Source organism: Setaria italica, chromosome VII, assembly GCF_000263155.2.
Source record: "Setaria italica strain Yugu1 chromosome VII, Setaria_italica_v2.0, whole genome shotgun sequence".
Classification (NCBI taxonomy): Eukaryota; Viridiplantae; Streptophyta; class Magnoliopsida; order Poales; family Poaceae; genus Setaria; species Setaria italica.
Genome location: NC_028456.1, coordinates 18,081,450 through 18,101,337, shown reverse-complemented (window position 1 = coordinate 18,101,337; position 19,888 = coordinate 18,081,450). Strand labels below are relative to the sequence as shown.

Sequence of the window (19,888 nt, the reverse complement as noted above, 5' to 3'; positions counted from 1 at the left end):
TGAATCTTATGTTTCCCCCCTCTTTAAGTTTTGAGATAACGCATTTCAAAGGAGACATCGAAATATTTTACCATAGAGGGTTGCCGTGCGTTGTTTTTCTAAAGAAAAAAGGATGATGGTATGAGCACAGAAATAAGTTATTGTACGTACCTTGGTGCGTATTATTTGACTGTCTAAACCATGTGCATGCACAAATATGGATTATTTTTAGCTATAGCAGTACAACAAAATGATAGATACAGTGGAGCAGGGATATCAATGATGGCGGGTTATTCTCTGGCTACAACTCAATTCTAGTTTTATTCCTTGTATTATTTGGCTATTCCATTTTGGGTGTTCTAAGCCAATGATATCGTATAATTGTTACTCCTTCCGTTTCAAATTGTAGATCGTTTTAGCTTGTCTAGATACATATATTTTGTCATGTATCTAGACATAATTATATGTAGGTGCATAGTAAAAGATATGTATCTAGAAAATTCAAAAACGATCTATAATTTGAGATGGAGGGAGTATGATTTAAATAAATTAAAATGATATATAAGTTGTAATTTGCTCGAGACTTAATTCTCCCATGAGTCAATGAGCTGGTAATAATGCTATCCTCAACATTTCTAACTGAATCTGAATTCCCATTGTCGTAGAAGAAAACATTTTGGTTGTAATACACTGACGACAATTTGGTCTTTGCACCTTTAGTTCATCTTCACATGTTTAAGTTACACGATCAAGTCGGAATTGGATAAATGAAGAAATTTTTCTTGCCGAAAAACAGGAGTCTTCTTGAGAAGACAATAAAATTAGGTTGTTGGTGATAGAAATCTGAACTTAGAAATGCTTTATATGTATATTCGTATCAAATTAAAACACTATATACATTTGAACATTGGAAAATAAGAGAAAGTCTTGATTTAAGCTCCTACCAGCAACACTACACTACACCATCTTTTTTTTAAGCGAACCGGACAGGAGAGCTGCCAATTATATTAAAAAGATCAAACCCACCCTAGACAAACAATAGTGCAACAAGACCCCAAGGGGTCAAGCAAGGGTCAAGTAATGACGACAACAAACCACAAAACTAACAACACAAGCAGCAACAACTAAAAAACACTACAATACACTGATCATGACAGCTCCCTCATGGAGCAACCCATGCATCTTGGAATAGCTGGCTCACTGTTTTTCCCAGGATCCATTCCAAATCTGATGGTGAAACAGATACCTTGCCCGCAACATGAGAGACTGCATCCTTTGCTCCTTTGTAGCCACATTCAGGAACAACATAAGGGAAGTCACTGCAGACAAGTTCAGGGCATAATCAATCTATGGAAGTGTGTATTTCCAGAGGATAAAGGGATTATATGATTTCTGTATTCCATAGCAGATTTTTTTCCCTTTCAGTTAGGAGTATGTAATTGCTGCTGGGGTTTCTGTGGTAACTCAACGCTTGTGTTTTCGACAAATTTGCTGATCCAACACTTCAGAGCATGCTATCAGTTAACTGAGAGTGGTTTCTCATAGGCACTGTTTTAGTCTATGACCAATTGAAACTATCAGCGGGTATGCAAATTCACCTTCCCCACATTATTCGATTGGCTCCATAGATAGATATCACATGGGAAAGAAGCTGAGCAGTGTCCTCATATGGATATGCTTCTCTTGAGATGCGGAAAAGAGCACTGTATTTGACATAAACCTGTTGAAGTAATGCATCATGGCATTAAAGCAAGTATAATGTTACAGAAGCAGAAGGAATGGAATTATCTGCACAGCTTCTACTACAATCTGGCACTTTATTCATGACGCCATTACTTGACAATAAATCAGGTTAGGTATCGCCCCTCACAGAATAGTGTTACTGCCCCCGGATCTCTGACAACAAAATCTGAGGGTGCTAATGTCAGCTGGTACTAAAAAGGCTCATTTGCACAATAAAAACTGTTTTTTCTCTCCATGACCACATTGATCTGCCAATGGACAAAATAAAGAGGTTTTGGAGATTACCTGTGGGAATCTGGATAAGTTTAGAAATGATGAGAATGCCTTCTCTTCTTCGTCATTCCTGTATTGCAATGCAATATAAGCTACTACAGGCTATAGCTTCATATGACTACATTCACGCAGACTATAAACAAGCAAAAACACAAGTTTACGTTGGTGGCTTGCAGAAAGCCATATGATCAAGAATAACAGTAGTTTCAGGATAATCCCTACACAGCTCCTCTATTTCCTGAATATATAGACCAATTCCCTGCATACACAAGAACAACAAAGAATAATTATATAATTTTGACTTTGTAACAAAGAGCGTAATTAAGTCCCTGTTACTTTATATTCAAGGAGCCTATTCATACAATTTTATTTTGCAAAGAAGATGCAGGCAGGATTTCATAAGCTCATGTAACACGTGACTTGTGTAATTAACAGGGCTGAAAACTCGCATTTTTCTGGACTATTAGTTTCCTCAAAGCTTCAGGCTCTAGAATGGCACAACCTGACAATATAGAATATATGAATCTTTGTTTGAATGTGAGCCCTTCTTCTCCTTTTTACGATGGGAATGTATTGCTACATCATTCTTGCTGTCGGAATCCCAAAGTCCAATAGTAACTGCACATACATCTAATAGAGGAATGCATTTTTTACCTTCATCACCAATATTCCCACTGGCGCTCCCAGTTCTCCAGCCTTAGCAAACAATGACCTTCCGACCTCATTAGTCATCTGTTTATTTGAGACATTTGTGTTTTCAGGCCACTTTGATCATAAATCAAAATTAAGAGGTAGAGGGAAAGTGATGTTCAGTCTCCCATTTGCAAACCTTTTGACCTGATGGCCATAAGTTTGGGTTGAACCGGACAGCACGATATTTTTCCTGGTGAGAACGAAGGGGTAGTATATTAGAAAATGCTAGATTAAATAATTCCTTTTGCGTTCAAGAAAGTTCCAAGAGGTTTACTTGTACAATCAGATGTTCGAGCTGTTTAATCCCACTACCATCATCTGCAGGATTCGCAAGGCAGCAACCAATGAATTTGGATGGGTATTTCTTCAACACACTACAGAAAAAAATGAAATACCATGGTCTTACTGATATGACTAATTCAGGTGGTTTCAGGTTGGAATAGGTAGACTCAAGAAAAGGCTTAATTACCTAGTTACCAACGAATGATCAAACATATGATTAACAGGTTGGACAATGAGAGCCCCATCCACTCCAGCTCCATCCATGCACTACATAAAGAGGAAAATTTTCAAACCAGTTCACTAATCAGCACTGCCACACGCATCATGTATTATGTGTCTCAACAAGCTAGCCTAAAGGACAAGTAATAATGGGTTAGTTAGACCAAATAACACAAAATGCAGACTCAAACTTACATTTTCAAGAGCAATCTTGAATCATTTGATTCAACTGATATAACAACGGGATAGAGGAGGAAATACCGTTAAGACTGCAATTAGGTCGGTAGGCCACCACATGTTCAGAAACATAGACTAAACAAAGAACCCACCAGCTGATTTTTTTTCCATGTATGCTGAGAATTTAAGGAATAGCTTCATTTTTTGGCACAGTTTCCTGGTGCCAATTCTGTAAAATTTCACATGGACACAATGCACAATAGATGTTTACCCACTAATCTATCACTAGTACGGGCACAATTCATCCCCAAATCGTAGGTTCTGAAACAAATTATAGGCTACAACGGTCAAGGTAACTGCAACTGCAAGGGCACATGAGATGCGGCATTTCTAAATTCCTCTTAACTTACCTCGAGCAAGAAGTCAGCGTCGCCCCGGAGTGTGGGCTCCTGGCCGGGGAAGTACGAGTACCCCTCATTGGCCTGCGCGCGGACAGAGTCACAGATCACAACCACCGCGAAGAATTACCCAACACCCCGTTCTGGAGGCCGAAACTGGCTTGCGCGCGTCGCCCGCTTTCTCACCTGCTGTGGCGAGGCCCAGACGTGGAGGTGGGAGTCCACGACCTTGCAGGAAGAAGAGGCCGAGCCGTCGCTCGGTGAAGAAGTTGCCATGGCGGCGGCAATGGTGGTGGAGAGGAGTAGCCGTCTCCTTGTCGTTGGGGTTCGGGAGGAGTTGGAGAGGAGGGTGCAGGAGGCGGTGGTGGCGAGGGGGGATAGGAGCCGGAACGGAGCAGCCGCTGCTGACGATGAAGCCATCATCGGAGCCGACGAGTGGCTTTGGCTGCTGCCAGCTCGGCACTGCAGCACCCCGCAGCACGTGTTCGTGTTCGCCACCGGAGGAGTTCACGGGCCGAGAAGTTTCAGGGCCCAGCGGGCCTGGTAAGGAATCGGCCGGTTAGGGGTGGACCAAAAGTTCAAAACTCGCGAGCTGACTCGTACGTGACTAGTCGGCTCGTTAGTTATGAGTCGGCATGTGGCGTACGAGCGAGCCTAACGAGCCTATGGTGTGTTTCCTTCGTATAATATCTTCGTATAAGGGCAGCTAGAGGTCCACAACGTGCTGGAAGCGACGATGTTTGCAAATATTAAATCATCAATGATGCTTTATTTTTCTCTCTCATTATAACAATTTCTTTTTTTTACTGACAATATGTGACTAAAGGCGCAACGACGTGCTATTGAGATAGTTAGAGTTATCGATGCCGAGTTTTTCCATCTAGCATCGCGTCTTGCAGTGTGCCAATCGATACTCAAAGAGAAAAGAGAAAAACGAAAAATAACTTTTAGAACACACTGTGGCTGCTCTAAGCACGATTTGCCGTGTTTGATGTAGTTTAGCTTGTTTTTCGAGCCGAGCCAGCTCCATATCCTAACGCGAGCCAAGCCGATACGAACCATCTCTGCGGCTCTGCTGTGCCTCCCGCCCTCCCCAACCTTTCAGCCGACGGCCGCCACCCATCGCCCCCGCCTTCCTCCGCCCCCATCCCCGCTCCGGCGATGACACCGACGACCCGCCTGGCCGTTTTTCCCCACCTCCTCCTTCTACAATAGCCGGTAGGCGAGGGATAGCGCCGTTAAGTTGGCGCCGGCCTCGAGCGCACTGCTATGTGCCCGTCGCCTGCTCGATGGAATGCCTGACCGGACGCACTGCGACGTGTAAGGCCCCGATCAAGTATTACAGTTGAAAAAGGCAAAACGTCCTACAGTCACCATTCTCGTGCACACATTTACGCGGAATATGTGCTTCTTATCGTTTATTTTTCTTATACAGGACGTTTGCTCCCATCAGCAACAGAATAACTGAGTCTAGCTAGGAGCTAGTGCTATGCCACCCACTAGGCCACTACGATTGATTTTGAAGTTCACTTCAATCCCTGGCTTCATGCTGTGCTGGTTGCCCCTGTTTCAGTTGTTTCCTCTGCCGCCGGAGCAGTGGGATCGCCTCGAGTACTCCTTGACGAGCCTGGAGAACTCAGAGTTCTCGTTCTTCAGCAATTTCGACGGAGTGTCGTATTCCACGATCCTCCCTGCTCATCATGAAACAGTATGGATTTTAGTATCACTTCAGCTAGGTCCTCCAATAACATGCAGCGGACTGCTGTTTGTTCATTGAAGCCGGGCCTTATACCTTCACTGAAGACGAGGATGAGATCGCTGTCAACAACCGTGTGGATTCTGTGTGCCACTGTAAGCACTGTGCAATCCCAAAACTCTTGGCGGATGGTTTCTTGGATAACTGCATCAGTGGAGGAGTCAACTGAAGCAGTTGCCTCATCAAGTACGAGGATGTTGCTTCTCTTTAGCAGAACCCTACCAAGGCAAAACAGCTGCCTCTGGCCCACGCTCCAGTTTTCCCCATTCTCGACAACTGCAGGGGGTATCCCGTTTGGTTATAGTCTCATTGAAGATATCCTTACCTACAAGACTATGGTAACTACTACAGTACCACCTACCCATGAACACTACGTTTTCACATTAGCCACTAGACCTGAAATAGTGCATTACCTGTTGAATCCAGCTTCTTTGGGGTTTGCCGAACTATATTGCCAAGCTGGCATTTGTCCAATACCTGAACGAAATAAGGAAACCAATATTCTGATCAGGTGGCTGTCTCCACTCCCTCTAGTCATCATTTTCTTTTGAGTGGTACTTTGCCTTTTCTGTTCACTTTTATGTCAATAGATTATGAATTTCGATCGGGTTGGTTATGAGTTACCAGAAAATCTTTAGGAATTGTATTGTGTTACTAATTGCAATGTACAGTCGGTGCACTTATACTATAACAATTACATCCATTCCCCCATTCTGGCTTCAGTCATTTAAAGTTTGGTGGTAATATCAAACATGCAGTGTGAGGGAAACATCTTAATTTATCACTTATCCCTATTTCACATGGTAATTAAGGTTTTCTTTATCATGATGGTATTTGTAGCTGATTAAGTTACCTCCCACACACGTTGATCAGAGTACTCATTTAGTGGATCAAGATTCCCTCTTACGGTTCCCTCAAACATGGTTGGATCTTGTGGAATGATGCTAAGTCTGCCACGTAAATCATGCAGCCCTATTTTGCAGATGTCAACATTGTCAATTTTAATTGTGCCTTCCCGTGGTTCAACGATCCGGAAAAGGGCTTGGATAAAAGTTGACTTTCCACTACCAGTACGTCCTACAATCCCCACTTTCTTCCCTCCTGGAATTGTACATGATATGCTTCTCAAAATAGATGGGAGATGCTCTGCATATCGAACCTGTAAAACAGTAAAAGCAAAAAGTCACATTAGATGGCTCCATTTGAGCTAATGCATATATTGAGATAAAATACATAGTACATGTTTCATTTATTGTGTAGAAAATAAAAAGTAAGAGCTACGTGATTATTTATATAATTATTATAAACTGAGCGCTTTTGTGAGATGAATTTTTCTGACAGCTTGCTTTTAATTTTGTGCATATGGTTATTTAACTTCAACGTTAATGAATAAATTAATTTTTTTACCAACTCAGCAATAGATTTTTAAAATCATTGGTGAAATAGAATTATGTTTGCACTCATGTTAGGTCATAACTCATGATTCTTTTTCACATACCTCCAAGCATCTTATACTGATAGTTCCATTTTGCGGCCAGCTACTTGGTGGGCGGCAGTAGTCAACTAATAGAGGAGCCTCACTAGGTATCCTTGAGTACTGCAATATTCTTTCTACTGATATCATTTTGTTCTCTATTCTGGTAATGTTCCAAATCATAGACGTCAACTGATAGTTGAGGTTCAATGCATAAGTTACTGCAAGTCCAGCAATGCCTGCATGTGTAATTATATTAGTTTGAAAATCACTAAACATAAGACATATTGAGGCTTCTGTAATCACCAAGGGCTTTGCATATACATCTTACTTGGGTTCAATAAACCTTCAGGAAGGCTGACTAGCAGAATCAAACAAACCGCAAAGACAAGAGTGGATAGCATGGCTAGCCTGAGAGAAAGCCACTCCATGGAAGCGAAGTTATGGAACCATGGTCTGGAGTGATTGTCAAAAAGACCAAGGTTTGCTTTTATGAAACGATCTTTCTGTCCATATGCTCTAATACTTGATGCTCCTGAAAGTGATTCTGCAAAATGGTGTAGGATTGGAGCCCTTTGAATTTTATACAAACGAGCCAGCTCTCTTGCTGCTGGTATTTGATAGCGCTGCACATTATACAAAGTATATGGATTCAGAAAACTGCTATTTAAGCTTCCTCTAATTTATGGATTGCAATAGTAACCATATGGATAATGGTAAAGAGAACACTAAAGTTGTAAGCAAGATCTGAAGTTCTTGTTTAAGAGTTCGTACTTGATAAAGGACAGAGACAACGATCACTGGAATGAAGATGGCGAAAACTGGCCATGCAACCTGTGACATAACACCAATGGTCCCCAGGATTTGTATGACTGAAAGCATGGACCGGCTAAGCTTGTTTGCTATGTCCATATCTAGAGCACTTTGGTCATTGGAGGCCTGTTACATGAAAAACACACATTAGTTTCGTACTTTAGTACTGTGGGGGCATGTGATGCAGTATAAAATTTTCATAAAACCAACCCTGTTCAAAATTCTCCCAGTAGGTGTGGAGTCAAAGAAAGACATTGGGGCACGCAGGATGCAGTGGATCATGTTCTTGAAGAGCTTTTCTGATGTTAGCAGACCGATTAGTGATGTGAGCATGGAGCGGGCAAAGATACATAGTGCACTTCCCATAGATAGTGTTATATACACAGAGAAAAGGAGGCCTAATCCAATGGTTGGGTTGGTTGCAGATGATGGAGGGGATGCCCATGCCATCCAATAGTTGCTTGCTACCTGAAATATTTGGAATAATAGCTGTGCAGCGATTATTATTGGAACTAAGGCACCACCATGAACTGTCCTCAGGTACACCCAATAAACTTTCTTGCCAATGCCTCCCTTTTCTCTCTCCTCATCTTGTGTTAACCTTCCCTTGTCATTGGTGTTGTGTGAGACATCGTGTGCTGACTCTTGTTTTGTTATGCCCTGAAGCTGATCATCTGTTTTGTTTTCTGCATCTAAATCATCCTCTGTATCTGCTGATTTCTGATTATCTGAGGATATTCTGCTGGAGCTCTCAGCATTCATGACAGATTCAAGAGCCTGGCTATGGGCTCCTACTATAGCTTCGAATCCTATATTTCTTTGAAGGAGCTCATCAAATTTCCCTTCCTGCACAATCTTTCCGCCCTGCATCACCTGTTTACTTTCATCCACATGGTTAGTTGCTTGGCATCTCCTTTGGACATGATTAGTTAAACAAAAAGCTATTTTAGGCACCTACCAGTATAAGATCTGCAGCTGGAAGAAATTCAACTTGGTGGGTCACATACAGTACTGTTTTGTCTTTAAGAATTCCCATTACACAATCCTGCATGATCCAATTATTTATTGCTTAGAATATGTGCCGACTACTGTCCTAAAAGTCCTAAATGGTTAGTATTATATTTGTGCGTTTCTTGGAACTACAAAACCTACCTTAAAAATCTGACTTCCAGTGTGAGCATCTACTGCACTAAAAGGATCATCAAAGAGGTAAATATCAGCATCCTCATACATCGACCTTGCAATCTGAATCCGCTGCTTCTGGCCACCGCTCATGTTTATTCCTCTTTCACCAATCTCAGTCAAATCTCCATTTGCAAACATTTCAATATCTTTAGTCAGTGCACAAGCTTGTACTATCCTTTCATACTTTTCTTTGTCATATGGATTTCCGAATAGAATGTTGTCCCTGATATTCCCGGACAGGATCCAGGCAGTTTGAGGAACATATGCTTTGCTCCCGCTCACTCTGACAGTCCCGTTTCGCTTTGGCATCTCCCCAAGTATGCATGACAATAGACTGGATTTTCCAGAGCCGACCATTCCACAGATAGCTACTTTCATCCCTCTCTTTACTCTTAACTCTACATCTGTGAGAGTTGGAGAAGTGGTCTCAAGTTCCCAGCTGAATGTTCCTTGATAAATCTCCACAGCATAGCATGTGTCACTTCTTGGCACTTGTGTAACTGTATCACATTTCAGTTCTTCTTCCTGTAGGTACTTTGCTACTCTATCTGCTGAAACTTTACCTTGAGCAAACGCTGAAAGCAAGTCAGGAAGTGTGAAGATTGGATCTTGTAGCATCCGGAATGTTGCAAGGGCAGACAAAACACTACCAGCAGTTAGAGGAATCCCCATCAATATGCATGAGCCAAATGTTACAGAGGATATAAACGCAGGTGCCCCCCAAAACACAAGTGTTGTCAAAGCCGACAACCTCTGAGATCTCCATAACCACTTGTACTCCTCGCTTCGCAAAGCCTCTATCTTTTGAAGGTACTGCATATCCCATGCTTGAAGTTTCAGTATTTTCATGCTTCTAAGAACTTCTGTTGTTGCCTTCATTCTCTCGTCTTTAGCAGCCATGATCTTGGCTTGCAACTTTTTTTGCATGCTGGTTAGCGGAATATTGCAAGCCATTACTGCCAGTGTTGCTGCTAAACCAGCCCAGGCCCCAGCCCCTAGATTTTGATAGAGAACATAGACAGCTAGAAAGAGCTCAATGGGTAGCATCCATATGTAGTTTGTGTACCATAAAAAATCAGATATCCTTTGTATATCTACATCCATGTAGTTTATGATCTCTCCGCTGTTGTGCTTCTGCCTCGAACTGAAGGATAACTGGAGTCCCTTTTGATAGACCTGAGATATCAAAGCAGCTCGGAGCCGCATCCCGAGGTGTTGAGCTCCAAACCACCACTGACTCTCTGCTATTGCTTCTACAACTTTAGCACTTAGAAGAGCTAAAGCAAGAAGGTAACCTCTTTTGTGTCCATATTGCCTGTCTCCTGCAAGGAACTTCACCAAGTCGTTAATCAATGATGGTCCAACATAGGATGCGCTGGCACTTAGCACAGCAAGTGCTGCATTGATCATTGCTTTCCGTCTAACAAATAAGAACATTGCTGTATATATTGATGAAGTACCTATACCATGCCTGTGTTCAACATCATTTATGATTTTCTTAAACGAATCAGAGAGGAACTCGGTAGAGTCTTTCCCATCAAGATCTGGCACATCATTCTGATCTAGAGTTTTCCTGTATCCAGTAGCAATGATAGGATTCATCCAGGAGAATGTGATAAGTTGTAGAATACCTGCCCTTCCATATAGACATGTCCTTTCAGCTTCCATCTGCTGTCCTACAGATGGGGTCAAAAGTGGCTCTGTTATGCTGCTATCTGTGAAAGTTATCCTGATCCCTGTTGTTCCTCTGGCTGAAACTGCAAACAGATAAGTGCAAACACCAAGATTGAACAGATTGGTCCATTTTTTGTATCCTATGTGTTCATGATCCGATAAAATTGATCTGAGATCAAATACCACCATGGTAATTGATTGCAGAAAGTTTAATATCCACCATGATCGAACTATCAATGGTAGTTTAGTAGATTTTGTTTCCTGAAAATTGAATACTGCTATTGACAATATTATGAAGGATAACACCTGCAAGCCTTCACTTAGCACACAAGATGGATACATGCAATTACTTAGTCTTTCATTGAACTGCAATAAGAATACCCGCAGAATATGAACTGCTAACATAAGCAGGCAGCATGCTTTGCTTGCTTGATATGATACACCCTGCTTTATGACTGTATTCTTTTGGTCCTGATATGAGTGCTCATCAGGAGCTGCAATCTTCAATCTCTGTCTGCACCAACTTATTTGGTTGAGCAGATATTGACTGGACATACTTATGATGAATATCAGTTGCATCAATGTAAAAGCACCCATCCAGAAGCTAGGTGAATATAGCTCTGGCCATTCTCGCAAATATTGCAACATAGTGGGATCTGCATTATAGCATTCCAAAATTTGTTTGTCAAAAACAAAGAAAGGCAGAATTAGTTTACTAATTTGTATTTCTCTCTTGCAAGTATTACATAGGAGTTAGTAACTACTGTTCATGTCATCAGTGCTCAAGAAAAAGAAGCAATCAACTACATTTAAGGATTGAAATTTTGACATGCTGTTGTTCCAACGATTTTCAAACTGATCTTGTTTTTTCTTGTAACTTGCAGAGCTTTTCAAGAAGAAAAGGAAATATTTTTACTATTCAATTCTTTCTCAGGTTTATTTCATCAGCTGCTGGTTGGGGATATATTTAAAACTTCTCGGCAGTGCTCTGATCATGAACTAGGGGTTGTTTGGATATATAGCCTTTATCCTTTTATAAAAAACCTGTTTTATTGTTCAGTCTTTGTTAGCCATGAATTTGGGTGTAACGAGTCGGTAGAAAAGATAAAGATAACTTTGTGCGGAGTTCCTCTCTAATTAATAAACCGTGTTAACTGCTTTTGCTAACAAAGTTGGTACGGGTTTGTGAAAAAACTTGTTTATATTTATTTATTTAAGAAAGGCAAGTGACAAAAAACAAAATAATCAAACGTGACTATAGAAACCATAGAATGTCTTATATTTTGGGAAGACTTTATGAGGATGCTAGGCCGACTCGAGGAAGCATCTCTACGGATACTAATAAGAGAAGGTTGCTTGCTGGTGCAGGGATATATAATTTGAGGCTTACTGGACGAGTTGTGGAGCAAGCCACCGTGGTGGAGCCTCTCGTGCGTCCTCGTGGGAACAAGTAAGCCCAGGCTCCCTCTGTCCATGGCGTTAAGTTGCCAAAGGGAGAGAGACAAATGGAGGCTCTCTCTGGCATGGGTGGAGTATAAATAGAGACCGGAGGAGGACCAAATGGTGGCAAGTCAAGTGCAAATTTTAAAAATAAATGCTCCCACTTATAAATGGAGACCGGAGGAGGACTTTCTTCCTGCCCAAGTTTCCATGACCCTGCTGATCATCGGTTTATTTTCTCTGATACCTGCTCGTGCCGACGACGGCGACATGCCAGTGGCACTATCTGGCGGCTAATGGCCTATTGCTTTCAAACCCTTTTCTTTTAGAAAATTAGGTTAGCTAACCTTTGTTAAAAAAAGAGTCAAGACTAGACTAACTTTGTAGGAGTACATTATATTTTTGCCAGCCAAGGCACTGCCCAAACGCATACTACGGACATACTATGCGAAGATGTGAGGAATGTTCGTTCCCACGTTATAAACTGCAGGCGCTGCAACTGCAAGAGCACGGAGACAAGGGATTTGGTGAGGGCGCATGCGCTGGCACTTGGCACTACCCGTCAATTGTTGTTTGTGACCACTGGCCAGTGATGGTCATGCATGGTCGTGCCAGGCTCGTCAAATTTAATACTTACTAGTTGCAGCACGCTGCTCCCAGGACCTCCGCGGCTGCTTGGCCCTCCCCGTTTCCCCCCCACCAAATCAAATACCAAATCCAAATCTCAACCAGATCTGAGCACATCCGCCCCTCCAAGATCCCCTGCCCACAAATCCATTGCCGGTGTTGCATCCCAGGTAAGCCCCTTTGTGCAGGACACACCGGAGGCGCAGCAGGGCTTCTCCCCACCGTTCCGCCGCTCCTTCGTGCAAGTGGTCAGAGGATCCGCGGTGCAAGATTCGCCAAGGTCATTTCAAATCGTGTAGCAACCTCAAGACCGGTAGGCCGCCATTACTGAAGCTGCCCGCAGTTACTCCAACAGCCGCGGTTCCCCCTCTTCAACCACTCACCGTCCGGCCACCTCTGGAGCCGCGCCTGAGCTGACCGGCGCGCATTCACTGCTCAAGATGGTTGGATGCCCGTCAGGCAACCTTACTGGTGGTAGAGGGGGGCGCTTTCAACTTGCCGGCCATCGCGCCTCTCAGCACCCGGCAGCAGCATCCAGCTTCGCCAAGTCTACGCGCCTTCCAGGCAAGAAGGGTGCTGCTTCATCTGCCTGGCCCCCGACCACCGCGCTGCGTCTTGTCGGGACCCCGGCCGTTGCTTCGTCTGCCATCGCTTCAGCCACCGTGCAAGATCCTGCTCCAACAACCGCCACAGCAACTACAGCCCGCCTCCTGCTCGCCACCAAGCAGCACCATGCGACAACAGAGCTCCACCTCCCCATCGACCAAGCACAAGCGGCAACAGAGCTCCACCTGCTCTTGCTTGACACCAAGCAGCGCACCGCGTTCGGGCTTCATCTCCACTTCCTCCACTGCCGACGCCCACCTCCACGACCAACATGTCTAGACTCGGAGACACTGCAACCAAGCTAGAGCAGGTGGACTGCCTCGTTCAGTCCACCGACGACATCGACGCCGATCTGCGGGACTGGGACTCCACGGCGGCGGTCACCTGGCGGTCCACGGCTGGGAGCCAGTTGAACCACGGGACGTCGAGAGGGCCATCAGAGAAGACTTCAAGCTGCGCCACAGCGAGGTAACTGTTTCATGTCACTTCCCTGAAGCGTTCCTTATCAAGTTCAAGCACAGCAGCCACTGCTCCGAGGCGCTTCAGAGGGGCAAGGCAATGGGCGCCGACATCGAGGTCCTCTTCACCAAGTGGAGGAGCCTCCGGGATGCAGAAGGAGCAACTCTCCTCTTCAGAGTTAGGCTCTGTCTCGATGGCGTGCCTATGCATGCCTGGAGGGCAGATATCGCGGAGAGCATCATCGGCAACACCTGCGCACTGGAGGCCACGACACCAACCTCGACCACCCAAAGGAGACGAAGACCATAAACCTGTGGGCCTGGACGGCGAACCCAAGCTCTATCCCCAAGTGCGTGTGGCTCAAGTTCACCGGCCGCGCGTGGGATGCCAGGTTGGAGTCAGTGATGGTGTCCAAGGCGCCGCCCGACCAGTGGCAGCGCGGCATCAAGCATTGCGTCATCCTGCACCTAGAGGAGATCCAAGACTACACCCTCTCCTCGGTCAACCTCGATGACAGGACGTCATGCACGCCTGCAGTCCGCCGGCTTCCTCCCTGGCATCTCGACTGCATCGACGGGGAGATGGCACCACGCAGGGCGATGGAACATGAAGCAAGGACACGCTCGCCACCACGCCCGGACCAACCTCGACTTGGCCAAAGCAGCGTGGCGGGGGAGGAGGAACGGCGCTAGGACAGAGAGGACCGTGGCCGTCATCGAAGAAGCCACAACAATGACCACCACAACACCAGGTGGAACGTGTGGCACTAGAGGAAGGACGACAACGATGACCAGGAACACCATGGGCGCGGTGACCGCGCTCACCGCGGCCACGACACGCGCAAACACCTGGGCAACGACTCCTACCGTGAGCGTGAATGCTCGCCTAGGAGCAGGACGTGGGGTGGCAGCAGCAGGAATAGGGGGCGTCAGCACCACGACATCTCCAACTGCGACAACGCCATGCCACCGCCGCCGTTATCCTTTGCCCCCCCTGCGCGACAGGAAGTCCATCGAGTTACAAATTTCTGTTCTCCAACCGCGCCTCCACAATGGCGGAGGCCACCAAGAATTTTCTGTGCATGTTTTAGGAAGGGGAGGACAGGGAAGAGCTACACCTGAACACCATCTCCCTCGACCATGGCAGCAAAGCGGCCACCCTGGTGGACAAGGTTGGCCTACCACATGAAGGAATTGAAGCCTGGTCCGAAGCGCGCGGACATACGGAAGCCAATAATGACCTGTCCATGGTCAAGGTGCCTCATGTGTTCGCACGCATCCTGGAGGACGTCCAGAAGGAGGGGGGAGTCAACGTCAATGCCATCTCTGTTCAAGAGGTGGATGCGGCTCTACAGAAGCTACAGGTTCAGCTGGAAGGCCATGGCCAGCAACCAGACTCACCGTGTTTTAACAATGTTTCTGTTTCACCGTTTCAACTTGCATCCCCTGTTCGCCTTCATGATGCACAGATGTAGCCAACCAACAACACCGATGGCGAGGCAGGTCTGTTTCACGCCGGCAGTGAGCATGACAATGACTTCAACCTTCAGCCGACTGCAGGGTAGAGAACTCCGGAGCACAACAGTCCTAGCAGCAACAACCTCGCCAGCACCTTCTCCACCACAACGGCGCTGCAACGCAGCAGCCCACGCAGCACCAACATCATCAACACATTCTTCACCACGCCGGCACAAGTGCTCCATGAACCTCCAGTGGAGGAACACAGGGACGAGCAGAACCAACAGCTCAAGGAGGGGACGAACAAAACCCGCCGACCGCGACGCATCTTCGACATGTCCACGGTACGCTGCAGCGCAAGGTAGCTACCCGCAGACCCATGCCAGCGATGCAACAGGCACAACATAATCTATGTAAAAAGCTTGGTCTGCTAACTGATGAGATGCAGCCCATCGAGGTTGCACTGCAGGAAAATCTGTCCATGTTCCAGGGGCCGGTGCCGCAGGACATCATTGCAGCGCTGACAGCCATCTTCAACCTCAACGGCCCAGTGGTCGAGCAGCTTGATGAAGCCATGGCGGCGGTGGCCGGTGAAGCCATTGAAGATTTCCAGGAAGAAGCCTCACGCTAGCCAGAAGCTGTCCAGGCAATGCCTGCCCAGGCAGCAACCATCCAACAGGCCAACTGATCTGCGTCTCCAGCAGCACCGAGAGTTCACAAGCCACCAATGTTAAGTGCAGTGTATCAGTTACTTTCCAGGGCAAAAACCATCCACAATCTCCAGATGTTCAATGTGTCTTTCCAATTTGTTTGTAAGCCTAAAGCCGGACAGATGACATGGGCTAGCAGCTATGTTTGCATCATTGTGTGTTCACCTTCAGCATATGCATCTTCTCAATTTGGTTGTAATCCTAGAACCAGACACCTGAGTTGGGCCATCAATTATGCTTACATCGACCTTTGTTTACATTCAGCCTGTGCTTCTGTAATGCCTCTGTCGATTTTGCTCCTGCGTTTCAATCATAGTCGAGTTGATGATGTGCTACTATTATATCAGGCTTTTGTACCTGCTTCTGTAGTACCTGGTTCTATTATGCTCCTGCGCTTCAATAACAGTTGAGTCGACGAAATGCATCTATTATATCAGCCTTATGTACCTGCTGCGCCTCCTGTAATGCTTCTGTTAATTTCAGATAAGAATGAGAGTCTAGAAGACCAATTGATCAACAATAAAGGGCATCCACTCCATTGGCTTCTGCGATTCCAAATTATGTTTGAGGTATCTTGTGGGTTTGCTTTCTTGCAGGGAACGAAACCAGAGCCTATCGTCCTTCGTGACCTAAAGCCTGGAAACATCTTGCTGGACAAGAATTATGTAAGCAAAATTGGCGATGTTGGTTTTGCTAAGCTCATATCAGACCTCGTTCCTGAAGGGCTTACAAAGTACAGAGAAACTGTCATTGCCGGCACACTGTTTTACATGGACCAAATTCAGATCTTAATGCATTGGGGATCATCATTCTTCAACCACTATCCTGCAATACTGGAGACTACAAAAGTTGCAAATGAACATTGAGATATTATGCTGGAATGTTAGAGGGCTTAACCACAGAGCCAGGCGTGACACGGTCTGGGAGACACTTGCTGACACTCTATGCCACGTTGCATGTTTACAAGAAACAAAGCTTAGCGAGATTGATCTTTTCACGGCCGCGTACCTAGGAGGGCATAGACTTGACAGATTCATCTACAAACCAGCAGGGGGCCGAGTGGCACAAGAGGAGGCATCCTGCTACTGTGGAACAGTAATCATGTCATGATAAACGACGTTGTTGTAGGAGAGTACCACATCACGGCAAGAGTGACAACGCAACAAGCGATGAACGAATTCACTTTGACAGCAGTCTACGGCCCTACCGGTTCTACCAGGACAGCAAACTTCCTAACAGAAATTCGGCAACAAAAACCTAGCGCCGGTTCCCAATGGCTGGTACTAGGCGACTTCAATCTGATATATAAAGCGTCTGATAGAAACAACAACAAGATCAACCCAAGACTTATGAACTCATTCAAACGGGCGCTCGATGATTGTGACTTATGCGAGATACATCTCCAAAACAGAAGGTACACCTGGAGTAATGAACGACGCAACCTGACCCTTGTCAAGCTGGATAGGGTTTTCGCCAATGACGAATGGGAACAGGCCTTCAATAAGCACGTGTTGCACGCTCTGTCAATGTCGTTATCCGACCATTGCCCACTCTTGCTATCAAACCAAGGTGGCTCCAGACGCCCCAAATCCTTCAAGTTTGAAAACTTTTGGACAATGCTCCCAGGTTTTAAAGACACTGTAGGCCGAGCATGGAGCGTCCAATCGCTACACGTTGAGCCATTCCACAGGCTGTATCACAAATTACAACATATGCCCGCCCAATTAAGAGAATGGAGCAGTAGGCTCATACCAGACATGAAGATGATAATGAATATGGCTCTAGAAGTCATTCTACGGTTCGACACTACGCAAGAGCACCGACCTCTTACGGATGCAGAGCAGCCACTGCGCAACCGCCTCAAATTAAGGGTCATGGGACTTGCGGTTATTGAACGAGCATGTAGGAAGCAAGCAAGCCGAATAACAAACCTCAGGCTAGGTGACGCCAACACACGTTTTTTCCACCGATGGGCCAACTCTAGGCGACGTAAAAATTACATCCAGAAACTTAGGAGGGGGAGTGGATGGGCATGTACACACGAAGAAAAAGCAAATGAGATTCAAATTTTTTTCAAAGCAACAATGCAATGCCCTCAACCCCGACGTCGGGATTTTAATTGGGATCTCCTGGGACTGAACCAGCACAACCTAGCTTCCCTAGACTTGGCCTTCTCCGAAGATGAAATCAAATATGCCATTCAAAACATGCAGAGTGATAAAGTACCAGGGCCTGATGGATTCACAGGACTCTTCCTAAAATCATGTTGGGATATCATCAAGAACGATGTGATGGCAGCGGTAAATGCGTTCTACGCCCTCCGCTGCAACAACCTCCAGCTAATCAACACGGCTAATATTATCCTTTTACCGAAAAAGAGGGAGCAGATTGCATCCAGGATTTCAGGCCCATAAGCCTCATCCATTCTTTCATCAAAATCATCACTAAGGCATTGGCGATTAGGCTGCAACCGCACATGAACTCCATCGTCTCTAAATGCTAGAGTGCTTTCATCAAGAAATGCAGTATACATGACAACTTCATGATGGTGCGTAGCACAGCGAGGTGGTATCACAGAGAGAGAGAGAGTGCCTGCCATTTTCATCAAGCTGGACATTGCGAAAGCCTTTGACTCCATTAGGTGGGACTATCTCCCCTCGCTTCTACAACACCTAGGCTTCCCGACATGCTGGTGTGACTGGATCGTGATGATTCTCTCCACTTCCTCCACCCGCGTCTTTCTAAATGGGGTCCTAACCAACCTATCACGCAAGGTAGGGGACTACGTCAAGGTGATCCTTTGTCTCCGCTACTCTTCGTCATAGCGATTGATCCACTTCAAAGGATTTTGGAGCTGGCAACTGAGTTGGGAGTTCTTACCAAACTACGTGGCCGGACACCATCATGCCATATATCAATGTATATTGATGACGTGATGATTTTATAGCACCGAGGAAGGAGGAAATAGATGCACTGGTCAACATCCTGGATGGATTTGGTGAAGTAACAGGGCTCAAAACAAACTTCCACAAATCAACGGCCGTCCCTATCCGCTGTGAGGGAGTACAACTCAATGAAGTTGTGCATAACCTACCTACCAAGCGCACATTATTCCCTATCAAGTATCTAGGCCTTCCATTGTCCACACAATGCCTAAGGACTGTTGACTTCCAACCTCTAGTGGACAAATTTATTGGGAAACTTACCAGTTGGAATGAAAGGAACATGACTGTGGCCGGCAGACTCACGCTCGTCAAGGCCGTGCTGACTTCTCAACCGGTGTACCTATTGACAGCCTTGAAGGCGCCTAAAGAAATTATGAAGAGCATTGATGAAAAGAGAAAACAGTTCTTATGGGTGGGAACTGAACGCATCACGAGCGGTAAATGCAAAGTAAACTGGGTGCGATCAGCAACGCCGAGGAAAGGAGGCGGCTTAGGGATCCTACACCTAGCAAAATTCGCTCGAGCGTTGCATCTACGGTGGCTTTGGCATGACTTGATGAATGAGGGTCCGCTCTCAGACCAACGGGATATTCCTTGCTCACAAGTAGACCACAAACTTTTTGCCGCGGCAACCACGATCACAATTGGGGATGGCAAGAAAGCATCCTTCTGGCATAGCAGTTGGGCACAGGGACAGACGTCGAGAGACATGGCCCCGAATTTGTTCAATATCTCCAGGACGAAGAATAGGACCCTGCACGATGCTATGATCGATGATGTTTGGATACGAGACTTAAACCTACTACACCGCGGCTTCTCTGTGACACATTTTGTAGAGTACCACCGTCTATGGGTTGCAGTCAATCAGATACAGCTACGCCCGGATCAGCCGGACACCATCGTATGGAAAATTACGACGGATGGACATTATAATTCGCAATCTACCTACCAAGCTCAATTCTTAGGATCAATGACAAC

The 19,888-nt window shown here is 45.6% G+C and overlaps 2 protein-coding genes and 1 long non-coding RNA gene across 5 annotated transcripts; 1 reads left to right on the top strand and 2 right to left on the bottom strand.

Annotated features, from left to right (window-relative positions):
- Window positions 1-859: 859 nt before the first annotated feature.
- LOC101778591 (4-sulfomuconolactone hydrolase) lies at window positions 860-4,230 on the bottom strand. Its single transcript, XM_004975370.3, has 10 exons — window positions 3,951-4,230; window positions 3,777-3,848; window positions 3,158-3,237; window positions 2,963-3,062; window positions 2,825-2,878; window positions 2,650-2,727; window positions 2,157-2,254; window positions 2,008-2,065; window positions 1,578-1,699; window positions 860-1,298 (listed from the first exon to the last, which is right to left on the bottom strand). The coding sequence occupies exons 1-10, from the start codon at window positions 4,185-4,187 to the stop codon at window positions 1,142-1,144; spliced, it is 1,056 nt and encodes a 351-aa protein (XP_004975427.1). The 5' UTR covers window positions 4,188-4,230; the 3' UTR covers window positions 860-1,141.
- An 857-nt stretch (window positions 4,231-5,087) lies between these two features.
- Window positions 5,088-12,144, bottom strand: LOC101778192 (putative ABC transporter C family member 15). The gene is made up of 11 exons (XM_014805583.2): window positions 12,057-12,144; window positions 8,960-11,322; window positions 8,766-8,852; window positions 8,018-8,680; window positions 7,769-7,933; window positions 7,326-7,620; window positions 7,019-7,233; window positions 6,374-6,679; window positions 5,934-5,997; window positions 5,557-5,796; window positions 5,088-5,455 (listed from the first exon to the last, which is right to left on the bottom strand). The coding sequence occupies exons 1-11, from the start codon at window positions 12,139-12,141 to the stop codon at window positions 5,334-5,336; spliced, it is 4,605 nt and encodes a 1,534-aa protein (XP_014661069.2). The 5' UTR covers window positions 12,142-12,144; the 3' UTR covers window positions 5,088-5,333.
- On the top strand, window positions 5,717-16,306 carry LOC101777920. 3 transcript variants are annotated; one of them, XR_002678590.1, is made up of 7 exons: window positions 5,717-5,858; window positions 5,947-6,031; window positions 6,504-6,590; window positions 7,059-7,104; window positions 7,347-7,476; window positions 11,551-15,616; window positions 15,704-16,306. It is a non-coding gene; the product is annotated as an uncharacterized LOC101777920 (long non-coding RNA). The 3 variants fall into 3 exon arrangements; XR_002678589.1 differs by lacking the exon at window positions 7,059-7,104; XR_001164599.2 differs by lacking the exons at window positions 5,717-5,858; window positions 5,947-6,031; window positions 6,504-6,590; window positions 7,059-7,104; window positions 7,347-7,476 and adding an exon at window positions 9,715-9,802.
- The last annotated feature ends 3,582 nt before the right edge of the window (window positions 16,307-19,888 follow it).